This window comes from Talpa occidentalis, unplaced genomic scaffold, assembly GCF_014898055.3.
Source record: "Talpa occidentalis isolate TD23 unplaced genomic scaffold, MPIMG_talOcc4v2.1 talOcc4.7, whole genome shotgun sequence".
Classification (NCBI taxonomy): Eukaryota; Metazoa; Chordata; class Mammalia; order Eulipotyphla; family Talpidae; genus Talpa; species Talpa occidentalis.
In genome coordinates this window covers 82,979,414-83,005,036 of record NW_023605083.1, presented here as the reverse complement: position 1 = coordinate 83,005,036, position 25,623 = coordinate 82,979,414, and the positions used below count along the sequence as shown (strand labels likewise).

General features: G+C 35.7%; 1 protein-coding gene across 1 annotated transcript in view; it reads right to left on the bottom strand.

The window, feature by feature from the left end:
- The window catches only part of NLK (nemo like kinase), a 157,296-nt gene that overhangs the window by 20,930 nt on the left and 110,743 nt on the right, over nucleotides 1–25,623 (bottom strand). Inside the window, exons 4-6 of the mRNA XM_037493929.2 lie at nucleotides 7,228–7,334; nucleotides 5,717–5,802; nucleotides 2,332–2,541 (exon numbers count right to left, since the gene is read on the bottom strand). Coding sequence (XP_037349826.1) covers nucleotides 2,332–2,541; nucleotides 5,717–5,802; nucleotides 7,228–7,334 — 403 coding nt within the window. The remainder of the gene's footprint in view (nucleotides 1–2,331; nucleotides 2,542–5,716; nucleotides 5,803–7,227; nucleotides 7,335–25,623) is intronic.

Genomic DNA, 25,623 nt, shown 5'->3' with positions numbered 1-25,623 from the left:
CCTTGGTGGTGAAGGGGTGGTGCAAGTCTCAGCACTATCAAGCTATCACCAGCCACTGCTAGCCACTGCGGCATGAGTTCATCCCCAGTCAGGGAGCTGACCCACATGACGTAGCAGACCTCCCTTCTATCACCTGCTGCTCCCCTCAGCAGTGTATTTCAGCAGATCCTGCTGTTCTGCTCCCCACTCTCTCTGGTGAATCCTCTCACTCCCCTGCACCTCTGGCCTACACCCCAGTTCTTGTATGCATAAATAAATAAAATAATTTTTTTAAAAAAAGAAAATGAATTATCTCAGTATTTGGACAGGACACCTGATATATATGTACCAGGTAACCAGTTGATTATACTTTCTTTATATATTTTCTTCAGCATTAACCCAAGATTGTGTATGTATAAAATTTGAATAACTTAATTTTTACTTAAGTGTTTCTAAATGCAATCTCCTACGTCCAGGTCTGATAGTGTTACAAGTAAGTCTGTTAAATCCTTACAAAATAAGTTGAACAGTAAAGTATTGTCAATACTACACAACATTAGATTATAATTACATGCACCTGATTATTTTTTACCACTGGGACAAATTTTTAAGATATAAATTTAAGAAAAACAGACTTTGAATATATAGCAAAGAAATAAATTTAAATATTGATCATAACATATAGTTTCTAATGTATCAGGTAACAATGAAAAGAGCATGAAAGAAGTGATTCCATTACTGATCAAGCACACAAATTATAAAGACACATAGCAGTTGAGGTGATCTTTTAAATTGTGATCTATCAAATCTTAACACTCCCTTACTCAAAACCTTCATATAGTTTTACATCACACTTTGGACAGAATAAAATCCAAAGGCCTTTTCAGGTTGCCATGGTGAGGCTCTTTCTCTCTGACATGATCTCCTACATGCTCCTCCTGATCATACCATTCCTCCAACATGCCACATCTGCTCCTGCCTCACAAACTTTATTAAACGGTGTTCCTTATTCTAAATCATTCTTTCCCCGTGTCTTGACCCCTCATTTCCTTCGGGTCACTCCTCAAATTTGCCCCCTTTAGCACTGCTCTGCTCCATCCCCATCCTCTATCCCTAACTAGTTTAATTTTTCTTCATAGAATTTACCATTACTTAGGATTGATTATATTTATATTTATTTGTATACTTACTTTCTGTCTCATGTGAAAGTTTTACAAAAGCAAGAACTAACTTTGCCTTATTTATTGCCATATACTTAGCATCCTGGTGCATTATCATAACTGCCAACATTTATGATGGTACCTTGTTTTGACTTTACTACTCGATTTAATATATACCACAATCCTCAGAAAGTTTTAGACACCAAAGAATTAACAAGCAAATAAAGAGGAACAGAGAGGTTAAGTAACCTGCTTAGGATTTAACGGATAAAGTGGCAGAGCTAGGATTTGATTACACAGGCTGAGAGCACATCATTATTACATTATTCTCATGCAAACAATATTATTAAAGTTTATGAATAAAAGATAGCTAGGAATGATCACATGAAACATGTGTAGTAATGAATTAGCTATAATACCAAAGTATCATGCTTTCCTAAAATTATATTTTAATTAGTTTCTGATGTTCTCTGCCACATTTAAGTATTCTAGCCCAATAATACAGGTTAGAAATATTTCTAAATGTTCAGATTTAAAGAAATTAACAATCAAAATTTATACTCTAAACACAAAGCGCAAGTACATTAGTAACCAAATAAATTTTTACATCAGTCTAATTCAGTTAGAAAGAAGAAAGACCCTGTAGCAACTAAAGGTTATAGTGGTGCAAAACACATAGGTACATGCAATCAAGTCAACATGCTCTCCGAAAGGCTTGTTAGGTTACAAAAGGAATCTCTCTCTCTGTGATCTTCAACTTCATAACTTTCTGAATGTTAAGTGAACCTCAATTTGCTAAAAGAGAGTACACTATGAATAAGCCTTGGGCATGTGTGCATGATGGAATTTCCTTTAAATCTAAAACTGGGGCTTCCCTGGTGGAGCAGCCGTTGAGCACTGTGTTGCAAGGCTGCCCGCAGCCTCCACAGTGCCAGTTCGATCCCTGGCCACCGGGTGAGGGTCCCACATGGCGTGCAGACCTCTCCTGCCGCCCGCTGCTTCCCTCCACAGTGTACTTCATCAGTCTGCCTGTTCTGCTCTCCTCTCTGACTCTGGGGTGAATTCTTTCACCCTCCCACGCTTCTACTGTACCCAGTGCTTGTATAAATAAATAAATAAATAAAAATAAATCTTAAAAAAAAAAAATCTAAAACTGAATTGGAAACTACTAAAGCCTAAAGTGAAGTCATACCTGCTGAATGGGACTCTGTGCCTGAAACAGTATTCTTCGTCCTAGTAGTTCTGCAAAGATACATCCGACAGACCAGATGTCAATAGCATTGCTGTAATGACGGCTGCCCATCAGGATTTCTGGAGCCCGATAATACTGAGTAACAACTTCCTGAGTCATATGACGGGATTCATCTAATTCTTCCACTCTGGCCAAACCAAAATCACAAATCTAAATAGAAAAGATTATCAAAATATTGTCAAGCAGACAAATATAATTACAAATGGGAAAGTAAAATAAGACAACAAAAAATTAAAGCCTTTATAGAAATTTGAACATTGAAAAGCTTTCAATGCTACAGGAAGAATATATGTGTTAATATATACTTTGATTTTATCTGGATTAGCGAGAAAAGCCTCAAACTTCCATAGCTGTATAAAATGATGTATCTTAAAATCATTCTTCTCATCTTTAATCTCTTTTCAGTTGATAACTAAACCAAAACCACAACTGGAAGCATATTTCTAAGTTTAATGGACAAACCAAAATATTTTCAAGGTTGGTTTATTGAGGAAGATAATGATAAAAGAGATGTATCTTAAAGACCTCTTGAACTGACTATGTTCACTATCTTTACAGCATATACACAGTAAAATTCTTTTAAAACTATCAGTTTCAAACTGAGTCCTGCTGGATCCATTTCTGTGGAGGTACTTCGGGAGCTCCCTAAAACATTTTATGTAAAATTTACATGTATCTATCTACATACTTAAAATACTAACTCACATTCAAATGTGTGAATATGTCAAAATGTAGCATACCGCAGAATACCAATGCTACTATTAATTCATTTTCATGCCATAAATAACTGAGTGCCTGTATGCTTTAGAAAGCATGCTAGAATCTGGACACATAGAGGTAAATGAGAAAGGCTGGTTAATTTATATGCAGGAGGATTAAATCCTGCTATTTCTGTTTTACTGAAAAGTATCCTCATATTGCAAGGTGAGCTATTAGTACCCAGCAGCAGCAGCACCACGACAACCAGCAACTAAGGTTCTGGTGACTTTAAAAATGTTAGAAAACCACTGCTTTAAAAGAGCAAATTTTACCCCTAATTTTTGGCAATCCTCCCTCTGGGCTGATTCTGCTATGTCTGGTCATATTAGATGAACTTATGTTTGTATGTGGGCATGAATCAGTGTGAAGTCAACATCTTGAAAACTTAAAAATAAAGTAACAACTTTCAGAATACACAGAAAAACCATACTAAAAAGGAACAAAAAGCATAAGTTGTTTATCAAATCCTTCCAAAGGCTAATGTTTAAATAACAATTTTAAAACCCTATTACTTGGCCATGAATTCTTAGGACATCTTTTTTTTTAACCAAAACGAAGCCAAAGGAAAGAACTTAAACTCACTTTCTTGTGTTTCTTTCATTTACAGTATATTGAAAAAGCCAACCACCCAACCAACAACAAAAAAAATTGTTATAAACAAATTCTTTGCTTTTAAAAAATCAGTCTGATCTAGAGTCATTTTTGGCAATTTATCTGGGAGCTAAACACAATGAAATTTATATGTTCAGGTAACCAAAAAGATATTGAGATTCCAGTAAAATTATTCTCTTAATAGAAACAAAATATATTCACAATATGAAAAGATACCAATGTAAAAGAAATGTTCTGATATAATTATTTTTGTTAAATTTAAACATTTGAAGAAAGAAAATTAAGTGTCTTTAGCCAGGTGTCTATGCTGACTTTTAAAAGTAGGCTGCTGCTAAGATAAGTCAAAGAAGCAGAGGGAAATTTAAAAATGTTCTGATCTACATGTTGTTTATTCATAAATACATTCTCTTTTAGTTACTCATTCATGTATCCAGAGGTTAAAAATACCATAACAAACAATTTGGAAAATGGACTTCACGTAGTAATGATATCAATCATAACAGGTTCTATGCAAAATGCTTTGTGATGTCATCCAACCAGAAACCAAAATAAAAGACACTGGCTAAAACTATTCTAAAACTGATTTGGTATGAGTAGAGATAAAAATTCCCAATGGCAAGATTGCTACTTTGTTGAAATTTTTTAAAAGTTAAAATGGGTTATGGGGCTAGGTTGCAGTTCTCTTAAAAAGTGAAAAGGTGGCAGGGGAATGAAATCAATGACCTAAAGAAGGAATATTTACTTTAGTGGATTTGGGGGACAATTACTTTCTCTGTGGAAACAAAAGACTGAACTACAATGTGTATTGTTTTCAGAGAATATATAAAAAACAGGCTTAAAAATCCTTTTAGAGTCAAAATGGGAATAAAGTTCTTCAAGGCTATAATGAAGGGAGAATCTTTATGCAAAAGCAGTATAACACATCGGCTTTTAAAGAAAATTGGCTCACAGTTTAAGGAAAGCATTTAAAATAAAAAATGAAATCCATTTATACACTTAGTTCTAATGTTAAATGTAACTGCCAATAAGCTAGGAAGTAATGGCAGTCTTGATACTTTTAAAGTAAGCAACATTAAAAAAAAACAGTTCTTTTCTTTTTCAAATATCTGTTGAAATGTGAAGAATATTTGCTATAGTCTTGAAGCACTGTACAATACTGTAACCACCTATAAAATATGTGAAATTTTAATTTATTTACACAGAGATGACTTGGCATTAGGAGGGCCCTTACTTCTAATTTCAATGATGGGGTAAAATATAGTAGAATTTTCTCTATTAGGGTCGGGGTGGCATGCGCATATGAGGATTTTGCTACTTGTGAGTCACTGTAAGAAAAGACAAGGGGGTATTTAATTGGAGGGAAAGTAAAACTGAAATCAATGCCTTGAGATTTGGGGGCTACTAACTGTAATTAACCCTACAATCAATTTCCCTTTAGAGGAATAATGGAGGATTGGCTACGACATAATACAGGTATAATGGTAATACCTCTGACCATTTTCTCCATTAGTATTTTCACTTTAAAGTGTTTTTACTTCCCTACTTTACTACCTCACTCAAGCAGCATATAAAAGGGTCTATTTTGTAAAAACACAGTCTTCTTAGAAGTCAAGCTTCTGTAAGCACAGAAGCTTACTGATCTTCTGATATATTTTCTGATGTATACTTTAATAATGGAACAATAAGAACACCTTCTCTATATTTTTTCCAGTCATATTATAACTCTGATTTCATTGTTCTCAAAACATATACAAAATATCATGAAATCAAGAGCCAAGGTTACAAATCAGTTACTATGGCCATGACTAGTGATACTGCTAGAGAAAAGTGGTTCATTAATTTTTGGTAGGGTGATGAAAATAAAATACTATTTCTTTCACAAAACACATTGCTCTTAAACCTGCCTTGACATTCTGACTTTTTTCTCAGGTATTTAAATAAACTGAAAAACTACCTTTAGAACACAGTTGCTGTTCACAAGGAGATTCCCTGGCTTAATGTCTCGATGTAAAATGCCAGCTGAATGGAGATACTTCAAACCTGAAATAACAGATTTAATCACAGATATTTAATTCCTTGTGACTTGGGGAAAACCTTAGAAACAGAGTACAGAATTTAAAATTATTCCCCAAATAACTACATAATAAATATGATTAAAAGCTTTACTTAATCCTACCTAAGCAATCATTTTTTTTATAGTAAAATAAGTATCATCAAAGATTTGCACAATTAAGAGACAACGCCTACAATTAAAAATATTATTTTGGCTTAAGCTTTCCAGGTACTGGAGTTAAGGGTGACCATACCAATACCACTGAATTGCTTCATAATTGAGGCTACTGCAGCTATGCTACTGATATTCTCAACCTGTGATTCTGAGCCTGCTCCAACAAAATAGTTCCCGTTAACCAACAGGAAGTCTTTCCCAGGTCAGACTTTTCTTGATGAGACAAACTCAAAAAAGATACTCAGGTCTGTCAGTAGCATTCACCACCATTGAGAATCCTAAGGGTAATTCATTAATTTAAAAGTATTTTTGACATATTAAATGATGGGAGGCACTACATTATATTTTGAATAAAATATAACAAATCATATTTTTTTACAAGCACAAAAAATGATCTGGTATTTTTTCTATCCCCCCCAATCCCTGAATATCAATAAATATATGAGAGGTGAACTTTCTAGTTTTAACATTGTATATATTTTAATATTTTTGGCAGATATTTTCAATCTTTATAAAGAATATCTTAATTTCCTGAATCCTGTGAGTGTGAGGGGAAAAAGTATTTACTAGGTAAAAAAGCTGTTTCAGCTTTAAATAATTCTCCACTTCAATACCAATATTCTGAAGGATACACCCAATAGCCAGAAGTGCTAACAATGCTGGCCCAAACCACTACTCAATCAAGTCAGTGTTCTCTAATGAGCCAGTTTAAATAATTATTTGACTGGCGATTTTTAATCAGTCTTCTTTCACGCTGTGGCTTTAAGAGTCATTTCGTCTTTCTAGAGGTGGACTCAGGTATGAAAGTCAACACTCTGTCCACGCCCACTTACTGGCTGCTGGCTTGCAGAATGGATGTCATCCATAGGGGACACAGTTACTTTTTAATTTAGTTATCGTATCAGCCACATATCATACTAGTTTGTTTAGTGGAAATTTTGTGGCAAATTAACCTGCCTGACCAATTATCCTGCTTATTTGCCTCCCTAGATTAACCCATCCAACTGCCTAATGAATTAGACAAGGCTTTCTCCTCTATCAGTGAAAATAAGACCATTTTGGTCATCTTTAATAGCCTCTTAACATCATGTATCTTACATCAAGTATAGAGATTATAAACTATACCTTGGTCAAAGGTCTTTAAGGGAAAAAGAAAGCCTTGGAAGATCACGTTAAAATTCAAATGAAAAGCAAAACATTTCATTTATACAGTGACACTATGTTTTTCTTCATCTTACCTCGCAAAATCTGATAAAGAAAAACTTTGACATGATCTGAGCTGAGTGGTTGAGGAGAGACGATAATTTTATGTAGGTCACTCTGCATCAATTCTGTGACAACGTATCTTGAGGTTTTAAGTTAAGGAGAGTTCAGAGATTTCAGCCTCCAATCCCCTCAAAGGAGGTACCAGGTCTAAAGAGTAAGTTCGATTCTTAAGGCTGGAAAAAGCTTAGCAAAAGAAAGCTGGACAGCATGATATAGGTGAGAATTCCAGCCCTCACAAAACAAAAACAAAAACAAAACCCCAAGGACAAACAAACCAAAAAAGCAAAAACACAACAATGCCAAAATTAAAGAATTTACATATTTAAAAATTAGCAGAAGTAAACAATAAAGTGACTTCCTTATAACCACCATTATATAAGAGAAAAATAAGGGCAAACATTTGAAATCATTGCCAGGCCAGGAAGACTGTGAAGACCAAGCAATTTCAGGGTGTCCTCAGACTTGTTACTTGTGGCATCCTTACAATTCAAGTAAGAGAGGGTTAAACCCTGGCCACCACAGCACCAAGTTAATGAAAAAGAAGACAACCTTGTCGTCAACTCAACGACAGCAACATAAAGCTACTTGACGAAGTATGACATTCCTGAAAATGTGTAAAATGTTTCATTTGAATCCAAGTCTCTGCACAATTCTTAACAACTTACTTCTTTGATTAAACTTTGTATATCTGCTTTGTAGCCTATTATATCCTTCAGGTTTTGCTCAATCAATACATGGCAAATGATCAAAGGCTGGGGCTTGGGAGCAACAGAGAATTCAGATTTCTTGAAAATGTATTGTCTTCTGCTATATCTAGAATAAAACCGCTTTATATATTATTTCCTGTCTCCGGTTAAGAACTCAACACAAGTTTGGATGAGTTTAATGATTTAAGTATAACCTTCCTTAACACAAGGGTCCTTCATTTAAAGAGGTTCCTGCTGACTTCAAATTCTTTTGATGCTTTGTTAGTTTCACATTATTTCTGTCTGAATAACCTAAGGCCTCCTAAGCCCTGTGTATCTGAAAGCAGGAAAAGGTAGGACAAAAATCGGCAGTGTTTACTGTTGGACTGCAGCTATTTTGCTCTCTAGGCATTTTCCTTAGAGCCTAACTTTTTTCTTTCAGAGAAATATTATGGAACCTTTTGAAAAGACAATCCATTTGACACCCTATAAAACATGTCATGTACTATATAGTTAGTCCTGTACCACAGCTAGCTGTAGAGAGAGGCCATCTCAAGGGCAGCTGTAGTCAAAAGGTACTTAGCACTAGTGATAAATGAACTAAGAGGGTCCTGGGACTCTTGTTTTAGCACTTACATGATCACTGCAAGGGTAAATGTTAGGCACATAAAAACAAAGATGTGAAGGAGTCTGCCTTTAAATCTTACAATAAATTTTTAAAAAGTGCTGTTAGGCTCTGGATATTATTTTTATGAGTTTTAAAGAGTATCTTGCAGTAAGTGATGATTTATAAACATTTCTAAATGTTTTAGCAAAAATAAGTAGGAAAAGGAACAATTTGGGAGCAGGAAGAATAATTAATAGTTGATAGCACTAGACACACAGTTGGAAAGCCCTCCTCCCTGAGAACCCCCTCAACTTCACCCCTGCCCCCGGGCAAGCATCTAGGCCATCCAAGTGTTGACTTTCCTTCTCTATTCTCCTTTGTTGGTTCTCTTTTCTTCTCCAACCACTTAATGCTGAAATGCCAGAGAGAGCTTTATCTTTTCATTCCACACTTACTCTCTTTGACTGGATCCAGCCCCATGACTTCAAATAAGGTCTATGCTATTGACTCCCATCTTTCTCTAGTCCAGTCATGCACATCAAAATATTCATCATTTCCATTGGATGCTAACTGGCATCTTAAACTCACATGCCCAAACTTGTATTTTCCATCTTTCCCCTCACCAAAAGCTTTCTGGCTGCAGGCTTTCCCATAGCAACGCTATTTTGTCCCCAAGTTGCTTATACCACAAACCACACACCTCAGAGTGATCCTTTAGCTTTCTCTTCCACCACACCTCCAACCCACCAGAAAAATCCTATTGGTTCTTTCAGTAATTAGTCATGGAATTAGGCCACTTTTATGTCCACCCTGGCTCAAGACCCCATTTTTTGTCTCCATATTGACAACTACTTTATTCTATAGAAAGTATAATTTTTAAGGTTTTTTATACTCTTAGGTATGATTTTTTTATTTTAGGTTTGACTATTAAGATTCTACTTTAGTGAGGAAATACGATCTGGCACATACGATTTCCTTAAGGGACAGTTCTGAGATGTGTCAGATATGTATTAGGATAATTCTATAAATGACATATTGATTAAATTATAAATCTCAATTGTAAGGGTTAGATTCAAGTTTTCTTCTTAATGGTTTTAAATGTTTTCTCTTAAAAATTCAATGACCACCACTATATATACCCATTACCTAGGTTCTACACTTAACACTTCACCATATTTGCTTTTAGCATACATTTACCTATGACTATATTAATCAATTTGTTATATTTTCTGGGTTCATTTCAAAGAAAGGTCTTTTAGAAAAACCAGATTATATCACTCTTTTCCAAAAGTTATTTCACTTAGAGTAAAAGTCAAAGTTCTTAAAATGACCTTATAGGGACATAAATGATCTGGCTTAACTTTTTTGACCTCCTCTCCTATAACTTTTCTGCTTGCTATTTTCTTAACATGCTAGACACATTAGGCCTTTACTCCAGTTGTTCCCTCTGCCAGGACTGTGCTTCGCAGACATCTGCTTGGCTATCTCTTTCACCTCCTTTGTGTTTTTGCTTGAGTCTTATCTTTCTATTGAGCCTTATCTTGACCACTCTAAAACTGCCCTTCACAATCCTCAGCTAATCATTAATGTTTTCACACAGCTCTATTTTTCTTTAGTACTTTTCCTATATAATACTTACGTTTTGTCTGTCACCCCAGGCCTGTTCCATGAGGGCAAGGGATCCACCCCTCCCACAAGTCTATCACAAACTCTCAGAAATAACACATGGACACAGCAAGTCCCCTATAAATGAATGAATGAATGAATGTACACCAAGCACCAGCTGGGTACAAGCAACTCTATGAAGTATTTAAACATATCAGCAAAGAAATCTGACAAAGAGTTACAGATGAGGAAACCGAGGCTACAGATGGTAAGTAACCTGTCTAAGGCTATATAGTAGTAAAACTTGGATTTGACTATAAAGTAATCACCAATTTGACTTTATCTTTTCTAAGTTACATTTAAAAAATGTAATAAAATATACAAATTGCTCATTGTGTGTTCTTTATTGAGTTATAATTGACAAATAAGATTGTATATTTTTATGGTGTACAACATATCAAGTCATATTATGAAATTATTACAAACAAGTTAATTAACCTATTCATACACCTCACGTGATTACTATTTTGTTGTTTAACTGTGTTCTTTTATAGAATTCCAGCTAATAAATACAAAACACACAATGATAGGTTAGTGGAAATATCAGTTTTGAACCTCTATGATATCACGACTCTAGCACTAATTATTAATGGCTATTAAAACCATTTGAAAGGGATAAGACTGATGTTACCTCAATCCACCACTCAATCTTAGCAGCACAAAACTTAATGTGGGATGAGATATTAGGTCCATGTTATTATAGCACACCACTGTCTACAAGTATTCATCATGTCTAAAGAAAACCTCAATATAACGAATCCTCTAGTTTTAACCAGTGTAGATTAGGGGAATTAAAAAAAACTAGGGACATGAAGAAACAATCAGCCAAACACACAATGTGATCATTCTTTGGGAAAATTTTTTGCAACAAATCAATGAAAAAAAAAAAGGCAAGAAAAAAAGGGACATAAAGCCTTGGGATAATAAGGAATAATGACACAATAGTTATATTTTTAAGGTCCTTATCAATCAGAAATGCACATTTCAGTACTTATAGGTGAAATAAGGCAAGGTTTAGGATCCATTTGAAAACACTCCAGTATTCATTTCCCTCCCTCTCAATAGCAAGGGATAGAGAAAATGAGTTTTGTAAAATGATAGATAATTGTTGATGTGGGATATGATAATTATACTATTGTCCCTACTTTTGTGTATTTTAAATAGTATTCCATTTTATGTAATGTCACGATTGAAAACAACGCTCTACCAGTGGACCTTCAGGTTATTACTGTTTGAATGTAATGGAGCTCTGTAAGAGGGCTCAGAGCTCTACAGCTGTTTCATAAGGAATCTTTTTCTTTTTTTTTTTAAAGATTGATTTATTTATTTATGCATACAAGAGCTGGGGTGTAGGACAGACGTGTGTGGGGGTGGTGGTGGGGTGGTGGTGGTGGTGGGGTGGTGGTGGTGGTGAGAGAATTCACCAGAGACAGAGTGGGGAGCAGAATAGGCAGATGTACTGAGATACACTACTGAGGAGAGCAGTGGGCGAGACAGGAGAGGTCTGCTGCGCCATGTGGGTCACCTCCTTGGTTGGTTGGGGATTCAAACTCATGCTGCAGTGGCTGGCAATAGCTTGATAGCACTGTCTTTAACCCCTGCATCACCAGGGAGGCCCCAGTTTCATGAGGAATCCTTAATTATGTATAGATCCTCTCCCTTGGGTTAATCCATTTCTCCAGAAAATGTCCTTTAAACTTCCATCTTGGAAGACACAGGTCAGGCTGCCAGGGCTCTGTACAAGTGGGGGAAAGGCTCAGTATGTCCATGGAATCAAGCTTTAGTCTTCTATAGAATAAGGAAGATCTGAAATTTTCACCTTTTATACACTTACAAAAATCAATCCTATGTTTGTGTCTACCTGTATCTCTGAGATACCTCTAATTCCTGAGTCTTGTGATGTTCTGTAACAAGGAAAAACAAGCCAACCCCTCAGATGTTTCTGAGTTTTCACTACTTCTAGCATAGGTCTCTCCCTCTTCTAATTTGTGTTAACTCTTTACTGACATTTTAAGGCTACTATAGTAAGAACTGGTAATAAAGATTTGTGTACTACCTCTAGCTGTTTTCAACTTGTTTATTGGTCAGATATGTGTGAGAGAGATAAAGAAACAGAGAAAGAGAGAAGAGAGAGATCCTATTCTTTGCTTATTCTTCTATTATATTAATAGTGTTTATCTGTAAGAGCACTTTGCATTTTAAGGATATTAACCCTCTTGTACATACTGAAGAAAAAATTTCCCACTAGGAAATTCTAGGACAGAGACAGGGAAAAACTTCTATTTGTACCATTAAGCCTTAATCTGAAGTCCCAATATTCTTGAGTTGTATTGGTTCTAGAAATCTCAAGGGACAAAAACAAAGACACACTACACAGGGGGAAAAAATACCAACCAACAAAATGAAACCAGAAAACCTCCACAATTGCCATCTTTATGTTGTCAACTTGAGGTTTGACTCAGGGCAGGGAAAATTCCTTAAGAGAGTATAAAACACTTAACTGCATGGGATGTCAATCAATTTTTTGTTTCTGGTAGGACTGAAAAATTCTGTGTAGAAGTGAAGTAGGATCTATTCCATTCTGCCTCACATATCTCTAAAACTGGCAGCCAACTTGTGATGCCAGAATCTTTACTCTTAGTAGTGACAGTTGGTTATGCATGCAAGCAGCAGAGAGAAAACATCTTAATTTTCAAGTTATCAGGTTGAATCCATAGTGCTGGCACTTGAAAAATCTTGCTTTGACTTATAAAAGGAACAAACTGATAGAAAAGCCAAAAACAGAGAATAAGTATGAAATAAAGTCATATGCTTTCTTCTAACAGTAACTACATTTTCAAAGAGAGATGAAAAGGAAAACCAACTGGCTGGAATGGGTACTGTTCTAATAAGTTACTTTATAAATAATTATTCATTTCAGAAAAAAAATTTCTTACATTGCATTTAGCATTATAAAACATATTGACTGATCATTGTGTGGTCCACCCTAAACCCAACAGATATGAACTGGTAATACTGGACTATATTTGACCAATGAAATGATTTCACTTAGTTAATCTAACACAGAGCTGTTATAAAAAATTACCAAAAATCAAAAAGGTGTTCATACTATGAATAAAAAGAATGATTTCAAATGGTAAGTCAATTCCTCTATGCTAATAGGACTTAGAAATTTCTTATGAAACATAAACCAGAGGTTTTCTCTCTGCTAACGACAAATAAGACCTGTGAAGTTGAAAAGCCTTTCCTTCAACCTTTTGCTATAATATCTAAGCAAAGAGTTTTTAAAAGAGTGCTACTTTCATACCACTTCTTGAGAAGATGATAGGTTGGGTTAAAAAAAAATGGGGCTAAGTTAATAAGCTCTAGCTTTACCAGAAAGCCCAGGGCAAAACCACACAGATGTTGCCCAGTCCACCTTTACCATTCTGTTTACCTTTGTGCAGACATGTTTTCCCTCCTCTAGTGGTTTCAAACATAAAGGACTGAAAAAATTTAAGTGTATGATTTTTTAAAAAGTGAATAAGTTTTTTCAAGCTTTAGTTTAGCAAAGCAAACTTTTTTTGAGGGAAATCCATTTTCCACTCCATGAGTAAAGCAGTTTTTCTTCCTAGAAAACAAGTCAATAACCAGGCCAACCTTTAAACACTTTCTCTGGAAAAATACAATACTTGAATTTGAAGATTTTACAATACAGCTGCAGGAATTTAGAAGCAACATACACCACTTTATGATAAGGTGTCTGCTGTGTTCTAGCAGAAACCCTCTGAAGTCTCAATCCCCAGCATAATGTTTCCCAGATGTCTCAACTAGTTGCCATGCCAACTAAAGCAGCTTAAATTAAATGAGGGTCTGAAAAGGCACCTGCATCACTCCAGGTCTGTTGCACATTAAGTAAAGCTCTCTTGACAGGGACTCAGAGGTGCCATTAACGTGAGCAGCAGCTATCTGATTATTGTTTCTGAGTAATTTAATGAGGGTCTCCAAACAAGAGAGAAAACAAGGTGCTCTTTCCCTGTCCTGGTCCTTTCAAATGGAACTGTTTCTCTAACAGCTGGTGCACCCAAGGGTCAAAGACTTTTCCTTTTAAGTTACCATTGGGTAAGAATAAAATATAAGACCAAAGTTAGGGCTTTCAGGAGAATATTAATAAATTAACTGTGTTCTCCTATTAAAACTCATTATTAAAAATATGGTTGTAAAAAACACACTGTGCTTGGTATGCCAACCTCAGTGATTTGAACAGCCTTGCTATAAAATAAATTGCTGCTGATTGCAGCAATTAGTTAAGTAGCTCCATGAAATATGGATTTCAAAATGTACTGATTTGCTTCAGAAAAACGAATGATGCAAATTAACAATTATAAATGCAAAGGGGTGGGATATGGTGGTTCGGTTCGGATGTCTCAAGTGCCCAAGAGAAATAACAGTGTTTGTGTGTTGTTTTAGAGTTAATTCTTTGTGTGGGGGTGTGTGTGAGAGAAAGAGAAAGAGAGAGGGAGAGAGTACTGACACTTTAGAAGGATCTTTATAACTGAGTGTAAAATTATCTTTTTGCTGCTTTCTCAAATATTAGTCACTGGGGACTATCACTTAACACAAACACAAACTCAGGCTAGAGAGGTTATGTGATTTACCAAGGTCACATTCACTGTCTGCAAACTGCCAGAACTACCTTAGGTTTCCTGACTCCTGGTCAAAGGCTCTTTCCATCTTACCAAGTTGCCTTCAAAGGAAGTTTGCCTACTATTACCATTTCTTAATCAAATATTACAGTATGCAGAATACTTTGAAATAAAGAAAAGCTGAATTATTTTTAATTATATGCTATGAGGAGGACAAAGGAAAGCTAAATTTTGTTGAAACTCCGTGCCACTTTATGCATCACTTTATCATATATACCTCATAATACCAAATTTGTAACCATTGCTATTTTGAGAGATGAGCACACCCAGGCTGGGAGAGGTTAAGCAGTTGACACAGGGCTTAGATTTAAACTTGGGTTGTAGTATTTCTGAAGTTTAACCCTTTCTAAGAAATATTGCCTCTCTTTGTTTACTGTTAAGAGAGAAAATGAAATTCATGAGATTGTCACTTCTTACATGTTCCAAAAAACCAGGTTTCAAGCAAAAATCAGAAATTCAATACTGCATTACATGAGGCAGTTTTTATAATTCCTCCCTTGCAGTATGTTTTGAAATGGGAAGTCACTCTTCATTTTTTCAACAAATACTCTCAATAGTAGTACTGTTCCAGCCATTTAAAATGTAACGGTGGAAAAGAGTATATCTGCTCTCATTAAGTGTGTAGACTAACAAGAGAGGTAGGCAATTAAACAAGCAATTATAGTAGAATCACTCAAAGATTACAACAATGGTATAGCTGTTAATCTCATCAAGCTCCTAAAGAACTGCTTTGGAATCGAATATGCCAGAATTGCCATCACATAGCCAACAAAAATAAGAGAACAAAGAAGTATAAACAAGAGATATTCTTCTAAAGATATAGGTCTCTGAATTATTAGTGTTGCTAAATTCTAATAACTACAGAGACTTACACCTTTAGTGAAACATGTGAGAAACCATCAAGAAAAAAAGATTTTTTTTAGTTCCTAATGAGTTTCTAAATCAGACGCACTTGCTAATTGGCAATTTATCTATATCTGTAAAAACACTTGTATACAGACTTAGATTTGGTTTCTTAAATGGTTCATGTTAAAAAAATTTAAATAAAAAACACATGAGAAATAATAAAAGTAAAAACAATGAACATTTATTGAGTTCTCACATTGTGCCAGCACTTTTAAAATACTTTATATGAATTATCTCCATGAATTCTCACAAGTTATTCTGAAGAATGATTATCTTCTTTTTGAGTTTTTCCTTTGAGAGGGAACAGAATCCAAAGATGGCTGAACTACTGCCCAAATCTAATTCAAGTACTCAATCACTTCTAATACCCAAATTTTGTCTTGGTTCTGTCACTGGTGCAGGTTCACCTTTTTTGTGACTAATCCCATGTAACAGAGATAGACTGGGGGGTGAAAGAAAACCAGGTTGACCAGCCAAATAATAAAACTCATCTTGCCAACAACAGAAAAACAATACAAAGTTTAAAAAAAACAAAGAGGCAAGTTTTTCTACCTCAATCTCTGCTTGTCTTTTTCCTGCTCTTGAATATTCACGTTGTTCATCTTATTCCTTCTATTCTTCCTTAGTCAAATTACAAATTTAAAATTGACAAACACTTTCCTGTACTATGCATCATAGACTCTTTGTTGAATACCGTCAAATTTTTTAATTGATGAAGAGAACTTAAACATTAGCATTTCTCTGAGTGTGTATCTATCTATCTATCTATATTGAGCAGGGATCAGAACTAACGTTTTGTGTGCAGTAGGATAAAAGTCTGGGGCTGGAAGCTCTTGACAAGAAAATGGGGGAAAGAGAGGGGTCTGAACTACAGAATGCTAGAAATTAGAAAAGACCTTTAGTGGGAGGGCTAAGTTAAAAATATAAATTTGGGAATAATTAGAAAGTTATAATCTCCTTTTTCTTTGCTCAAAGTTTTTTTTTTTCCTAATTAAACTTTTGTTCCTATCATATCCTCAAATGTCCAGACATTTGAAGAACATAAAAACACTAATTTGAAGGAATATATGCACTCTTTCTTCACTGCTCCAATTAAAACAAATCTGTACTATGATCAATATTTGTTTAACCCACCTCTGTGATGCTGCATCTATTTAGGAGTTAATTTAAGAATGCATGATAATCAGCCTCATGCCAGGAAGTCTGAATACTCCAACTGTCAAAGGTAATTCTGTGGAAAAAGCAACACAATCACCACAGAAACAAATGCTGACATCAAATTCTGACCTTCAATTATGAATAAGATGATTGAGTCCTTTTCTGTTTTTACGAAGTCATGATTACTTAAACCATCTTAGAGGCTGCTGGACTGGTGCCAACAGCCATCTTTGTTTTACAATCATCATTAGCATCAATACATACTGACTGGGTACCAAGTGGGGTATAGAGAACATGCTAACTCAATGACAACACAGAGAAAAAGATGGCTGAGGGCGAGACAACATTCAAGAGGTTAAAAAAAACCAAACAAAACTAAGGTAGTTCTATAAAAATCAAGAAAAGAAGCAAAATTGCCATGTACAATTTTATGTAATGACAACAAAAGTTGACTGGAAAATAGCTGAAATTTATTGAGACTTTGTGTTAACCACTGTTTTAAATTTATTTTTCCTCATTTATTCCTAACTACTCTTAAGAGGTCCTATTATGATTCTCATATGCAGCAGAGCTGGTTTCTCCTGATAGATCCTAGCCTCTGTTTACCTTGTGCTGTCTTTCAAAGATGAAGTTAGTTAACTTCAGAAAAAAAGGTGAACAAAATAATTCTACTTCAGAAGAGAGAAAAGGCCAGGAAGTTGATTTTTAAAATGAGGAGTTAAAGGGATGTAGTCAGTAGAAGGCAGTGTAGTGTTAAATATTTCTCTGGGTTGTTTGTGCATTCATAAAATAGGCACAATGGTACCTTACGCAGGCCTGCTGCTAGAGTTCAGATGTTTATGTGAATTACATAAATGCTTGGCACACAGGTAACAGGGATTATGCAGTAGCTATCACCATCATCATCATGATGGGAAGAAGGATATTGTTTATTAAACATCAATATGCCAGGCACTGTGCCAAATGCCCCACATACATTTATTCATTTATTCTTTGCAACCGTCTTTGAAGGAAAAATATTATCTCCATTTATCACTGAGGAAAACAAGGCTCAGGAAGGAGTACCAAATCAATTTTTTCAGTGTCAAAAAATTAGTAAAAGGTCTGGGGGTGAATCAGGATTTGAACTCAGGATTGTCAACATCAAAGTCCATGACCTTTGCCAAAAAGTATGATTGTGTTCTTATTTCTTACCAACACCCCCTCCCCAACCCATGGGAAAAAAAACCCAAAAGAATTTAAGTAAATAAAGAACACAAAACAGGCAACACATTTAAACAGTTCTTTAAAGCTACTGTGATCTTAAAAGGAACGATGAGGCCATTTCAAAGGGAATCATCACTGAAAAGAAAAATTTTATTCACTTGTTATTAATGGGGTTTCCTGCAGTTTTTTGACACCAAAACCCAGTATGCTCATGATGGTCAAATTCCTTCATATGAGGGGAAAAAATTCTTTGGCCAAGTAGGGCATAGTTTTGAGAAACTTAGGGTTGGTTTTGGACAAAATAGAAACTCAAGGGAGTAATTAAAAGTGCTAATCTCTGTGAGACTCTAAGAACCTTCACACTGGGGACTCCTGGTTTTGCTAAAGGGCTTCTAGTAACCTGAAAGGTTTCTCAGTTATAAGCTCAGAGTGGTAAAAAATAGCTAACAGATTCGTATCCCATAACATTATATTTTAAATACCTAATACACACCTCTCCATACCCCCCCCCCCAAGTCATTTTGCTTGGTTCATGAAGATCATATTTCCTTTGGAAAAATGCCATTTCTGCCTGATTGTATTTTCTACCATCTGGTTCTTCTGCCATCTCTAGGTGATGTATCAATAGGAGAAAAAGACTGTTAAAAAAACATGTAATTATTAAACTTATCACCAATTGTATAATTCAGTGCTCTTAATACTTAATAATGACATTCATATAATATGCATAAAACCAATCTATATAAGTAGTACACAAATAAATAGTATTCTTGCTAAAATGCAGATTTATGCTTATGTGCTGTAGATTTATTAAGTTCCCTGAAGTATTGCTCTCAAATAAATTGAGTTGGTAGCAGGAGACTCAGCTGGTGTATGAAGTAGCTAAAAGGTCCCACTGCTTCCCCACATCCTCCAATTAAGGAAGGTCATATTTAGTGGCTTCTGAAACTTCTAGGTCTCCATGTAACATATACCTCCTGGTGTCTACCAACCTTATAAAATAGAAATAAAGTCGTAACAGTGGGATATGACAAAAAGATCATATAAATAGTTGTTTGAGCTTCTTTAAACCCTCACATCTGAATTAGATGTGTCAAAAGGGTAATAATCAGAAGGTTAAAGAGCTCAGCAGAATGATAATGGTATTATAAGGCTTTTCAGCAGCTCAAATTAGGTGTGGCTTTGTTGTTATTCAATATTACCCTCTAATAGTTGGGAGGCCTGACAGCATTTCATTCCCACCAGCTGGGAAGTTTTAGAGATATATTTAATTTTTAATGGAAAGGTGAAAAGACTAGAATCAAGCTTTAGATTATTTATTTATTTATTTTTGGCTTCATGAAACACAGGTGTTTCAAAGAGCTGGTGTGAATAAGTTGCTCCAACTATGTGACTCTCTTTCAAGGCAGAGGGGGAAAAAATTCCAACTGTGAATTAAACAGTCTTTGAAACACCTCAGGATTTGATAGTACACTAAAGCTAGGTACTCTTTATGCATACAGGAAGGGACTACTTCTAGGAGATGTGACTACTATTACCGGACATAAAGGAGAGTAGTTCTTGAGCTGGCAGGCTGAAAAAACTAAGTTAATCATTATAATAAGTAATAAAGGTTTGATAAAGGTAATTGGAAAAAGCAGTAAAAAAAGATATAATGTGAATGTAGTATGGATGGAGGGTTTGGAGGTGCTAGCAAGTTGTGTGTTGAATGTATTTTCTGGGAAGAGGAGGTAAGGGATGACGAGGTACTCAGGTTAACAACCCATTCCTCATTAACTGGATGATTTCACTCATGTGAATAAAAAGAAACAAGAAAAAGGAATAGACCAAAAACCAAACCAAATCTTGTATTTTTAAAATCCTCTCTATAAACGCACCAGGTTTCTGATAGACCATTACGAAAGCCCATTTGTCTGTGATGAGTACTTGCTAATGCCATCTGTTGGTTAAAGTTGGCTTGACACACTGTTTGCATCTGAAAGTTCACAAGGGTTCTAATATCTTTCAGCTACACTAAGTTCTAACTCCTCCATAAGGCCTTCCCTTACTACTTTTACAGCATATAGTGTCAGAGACTGTTCTAATAAGTCAGTCTGTCTGTCTATCCCAACAATTTAATCCTCAAAATAACTCTGTGAGATAAGTACTATTATTTATTTTTTTAAAAAGATTTATTTATTCATGCATACAAGAGCTGGGGTGTAGGCCAGAGGTGTGGGGGTGAGAGGATCACCAGAGACAGAGTAGGGAGCAGAACAGGAGGATCTACTGAAATACACTGCTGAGGGTAGCAGCGGGCGAGACAGGAGAGGTCTGCTGTGCCATGTGAGTTGGCTCCCTGGCTGGGGATTGAACTCAAGTTGCAGTGACTGCTGAAAGCTTCATAGTGCTGAGACTTAACCCCTTGCACCACCAGGGGGGCCTGAGATAGGTACTATTATTATTCTCATTTTATTCGCCAGGAAACTGAGGAGAGGTTAGTAACTTGCCCAAGATCACAGAGGCTAAGTTGATTTAAAACTAGGCAGACTTTCAAGTTCTTTGCCACCTCAATAGATTTTCATTTGATTATGTCAGCTAACAGAATGCTGACTATGCAAGCCCTGAACTAATCATAACATAATCATAAGGATTTTGAAATAAAAAGGGATAAGGACCTTGTTTTTGTTTCATGATGTGATAGTAAGTCGCTGAACTCAAGACTTCTACTGCCAGGCAGGAGGTGTAAGGGATGATGAGAGTATGGCTAGCAGGAGGAATGGAGAAGGGGACTGATTTTAGTGTGCTGCTACTTAGGATCCAATACCAAGAACATGTACTGGAGGAGCCACCAAGCTTGGTATGGAGAAGAAAGGGAGCGCCTAAGGGCTCATTTTCTTAATAAAACAATCTAAGAATATGGCACGAGGGTCATTTTTCCACATTCCCATGTTTGGGCCTGCCAACCAGTTTATGAAATAGATCACTTTCCACTCTCAGGCAAAAGTGAAAAAACAAAACTGATTCATTACAGTTTCTGGAGTCAATTAGAACAGAGGGAATTTATACTATTAGGAATAAATGCTTGCTATTTGATGATAAAATATTGTGCAAATATGTCAAAAGGAAGCACCGTTAAGTAAACACTTTAACAATGGAGCACTAATCATACTGGACAGCCCAAACTGTGTATATGTGTAAAAATCTGTGATAAGATTCTATGTGAAAAATACCTATCAGATTCAAAAACTTGCCATCTAGAATTCAGAACTAGTCATGTGAAAAATATTAATGATGTGCTAAAAGTCTTCAGAAAGCAAAATAAGGGTATTTAACTGGTTTAGCTGGAAGAAAATGGAGAACTGGTCCTATCAAATTATTTCCTACAGAATAAACATGGACCAAAAGCTCTGAAAACACAATTTTAATCCCTACACAACCTTTACTGACTTCAGCTAATGCAACTAGATCATTCTTTCTTCCATTTCACACTGGAAAGAAACCGACACAAAACCAGATTTTGAAAAAGGAATCTTTCAGTATTAAATATTTAAGTAGGCACCATATTGGCCAGCAATATATATATTTAATAATCTTCACCTTTGTGTGATACATGTTGAAACAAATAAGAGTCAGATGATTTTTCCAAAATGATTCAGTAAATGTGTGGTTTAATAAACTGTAGCATGGAGATTCCCACTCTGGCTCCCCAAGCAACTGGTTCTCTTATATGAAAAGTCCAAGTTAAAACATAATTCATTGATTCTGAAATCCTGCCATTTCTGTTTGAAAGAAAACCCTAAAACCATAAATATGTGAAGTTAAATACTATCTTTTTCTACAAAAATATGGCCCAAGAGAAGGGAAGTTTCAACCTAGATCTTAGATATGTAACTGCCTCTGAAATAAAAATGAGGGCATTAAATGGCATAGATAATGAAAATCTGGTTTATGGATATTGTTGAATTCAAACAATGCTTTCCATGTGAAAGAAAAACAGCAATGTATCACATAGAAAATTGCTTTCTCTTATAACAAATGGTCAGCCCTAAATCTCATCATCTTCTTTGCAACAAAAAGCATGGGCGCCTTTGCAACTAGAAAAAAATCAGTGTGTGCTTCAATTAGAATCACTGACCTTTTCTGAAGCCTGCCTGTGCTTCTCTATAGAAATCAATGGAAAGGTCACATTGTTAAAATGTTTGAATACAACAATCTCTTTCCCAGGCAAAGGCAAATTCCTTTTCTTTTTAAGGCAATCAATTTGTTTTCTGGTATGTCAAAAATTAGGAAAATTAAAACTCCCTTTAATTTGCAATTTAAAACTGACTAAAAAAAAATCAATTTTATCACAGGGGCAGCAGGGGTTGGGGGTGAAACGGAAGCTGTCATTATCTCTGTTATAGCTCAGAAACTTCTGTTGTCCGAGTCCTAGTAACTAAGGCTATAACCACAGATGCAATAAGTAGAAAAAGCATCCTAGAGAAAATAATGCTATTTCAAACCTCAGCTCTCTTTTTTCCAAAGTACCCTAGAGAACTCAAAGGCAAGTTGTGTTTCTGTCAAATGTAGATGGTAGAGCCTGGTGTTAACAATCTTCTACCCTCCAAAGAAAATGCACATATCCTGAGTATAAGAGCCAAGAAAGAGATGTCAAATGGAAGAATTAGAACAGTCACGATTTTTTCTGCATATGAAAAAGGGTATTTGAAAGAAAAGGCTCTAATTAGATTAGAAACATTTTTGTTTTCCAATTTTTAAAATTCATGATGAAAAGGGCCAAATTCTTCAATTACCTCTTAATTTACTCAGAGGATAAAGGATGTACATATCACTTATATAAGTTGCATCATCATCTTATTGTCAATATAAAAAATGTTAACAATTTCTCTAAGAGACAATAAGCCCTCAAATGAGACACATAACCCTTAACAGGTCTGAAAAACTTTCTTATATGTCCAGACAATCTGCTTTCAAATGACCTTCTGTCCAACAGAATATTGGAGCAATTTACTCCAGTCTGATCTACTGTAAAGCTACAAGAATGATGTCATTAAAACCCAAGAGCAGACTGATACCAGTTGTATAAAAACCACAAACAGCATTCTAAGGGAGGGCAAGCCTCTCAACATGCCTAGCTCTAGATGCTTTTCTACCTACCTACTGTTACCCATTACCACTGAAATTCATTTTTGCTGGAAGATTTAAAAAAAAAACTAAGCTATTAAAAGGAATGGTTATGGAGGGCAGAGAGAATTCAAAATATACATAGAACAAGAATCTAGCAAAAGAAAGAACCTAAGAGAGACATAGCTGAGAAGTCTGTTTAAGAGTAATATTTATGGCAGTTACAAAGAGAAAAATTAAAATGGTGCTCATTTAAAGGGATCTGTACTCTACCAAGATATAAATGTCAATATTAGCTCAATAAAACCTGGAAAAAAGGATATCAGCCTTTTACATTTCTTCACATCACCCACTTTCTAACACCTAGTACTAGCACTGTTTCATATTGCTATTTAATTAGAGCTACTATGATGGACCCACAAATAGAAATCAGATGCCTAAAATTTTGTAGAAAAATAAGGAAACTAGGCCTCTCTGGTGGAGCAAGGGGTTAAGACACAACCTACAAAGCTATCCGCAGCCACTGCACCACGAGTTCGATCCCTGGCCAAGGAGCTACCCACATGGCACAGCAGCCCTCTCCTGACTCGCCCGCTGCCCCCCCTCAGCAGTGTGTTTCAGTCAATCTGCCTGTTCTGTTCCTCACTCTGTCTCTGGTGAATCCTCTCACCGCCCTCCCCACCCCTGCATCTCTGGCCTGTACCCTAGTTCTTGTATGCATAAATAAATAAATCTTTTTTAAAAAAAAGGAAAAATAAGGAAACTGGAAATAATGAAAATACATTTATGCTAATATATGTAATTGATCTTATAATAGAGATTGATATAGAAAAGACTAATAAATGTTTCATTTATGAAAATTTAAGTTCCAGATAAGTATTCCAAACTCCCTTTTTTGGGCAGGGCAGAGGAAAGGACAGTTTCTTAAACATAGGAAAATTTGGTTAATATCTCTACTGTAAAAGTGACTACTCAGGTATTATAATTATTTGAAAACTGTTAATCATCTCCATTGAACCACAATTCCTTAAGGATAATAGCAATGCCCATTACATTCTACACTACCTGCTGGTACATCTTTCCTGAGGGTTAAGTTCTAAAGTTAGGGCATAAAATGAACACTGAGTATCTCAAAAAATCATCTGGGAAGATGCCATGCTGGAGACCAACATATCAAACTCTCATTAAATTCAACAGTATTGTGTTCTCTGGTATTGGAATACAGTGCTGTTTTCTTTGATTGAATCCCCCATGAAACAGCTGGCTGTGTTAAGGGTTATGCTACATAAAAGTACCTCTTTCAACACCAACATCACACTCAGTTAGGTGAAATGACCTCACTATGGGAAGCCTATGAGACCTGAAACTAAGTGATCAGCACATTCTTTTTTTTTTTTTTTTAAAGATTTATTTATTTATGCATACAAGAACTGCGGGTACAGATCAGAGAGAGGTATGGGGGAGTGAGAAGATTCACCATAGACAGAGTGGGGAACAGAACAGGCAGACTAATTGAAATACACTGCTGAGGGGAGTAGCAGGTGAGACAGAAGAGGTCTGCTGCATCATGTGGGTTAGCTCCCTGGACAGAGATCGAACTTGTGCTGCAGTGGCTGCGGATAGCTTCATAGTGTTATGACTTAACCCCTTGTGCCACCAGGGAGGTCTGATCAGCACATTTTTGATGCCTATTTTATGCTTTATGCTTACTCTGTAAAATAAGCTACATAAATGAAATTGGGTATAAACTAATTAAAATCTCTCTCTCTCTCTCTCTCTCTCTCTCTCTCTCTCTCTCTCTCTCACACACACACACACACATACATACACACAGAGAAAAAGAGAGAGAGAGAAACCATATTGCATATGCTTCAGTTTAAATCCATGATTGACAATACTCCTTTTTAAGAGTAATATTCTTCTCACCTAACTTTTGGTTGGTCCCACTGCTATTGCTCAAAGATCTCTTTTAAAAAAAAATACATAGCAAGAAATGAATTCTACATTCTCTTATCCTAGTCTAGCAGTTCTTACAATTCTAATCTTAGCATATGACACACAGATGGTTCACACTCGCATAATCAAAGTCCCTTAGGTGGTCACTGGTAACCTCAACATTAATGCTGATAATCATTACAATATTTTCACCTAGTGGATTCCAACCCTAAAGGCACATTGATGCATAGGACCAACTCAAACCAATTACATCAGAATCTCTGGGGTGTATGGCTTGGGTAGTTGTATTTCAAAAAAACCTCTGTGGGTGATACTAATACACAGCCAGAGTAGAGAATGTCTACTCCTTAGTTTCTTAAACTGAACTCTAAGGGCTTTCGTTGTTATTTTATT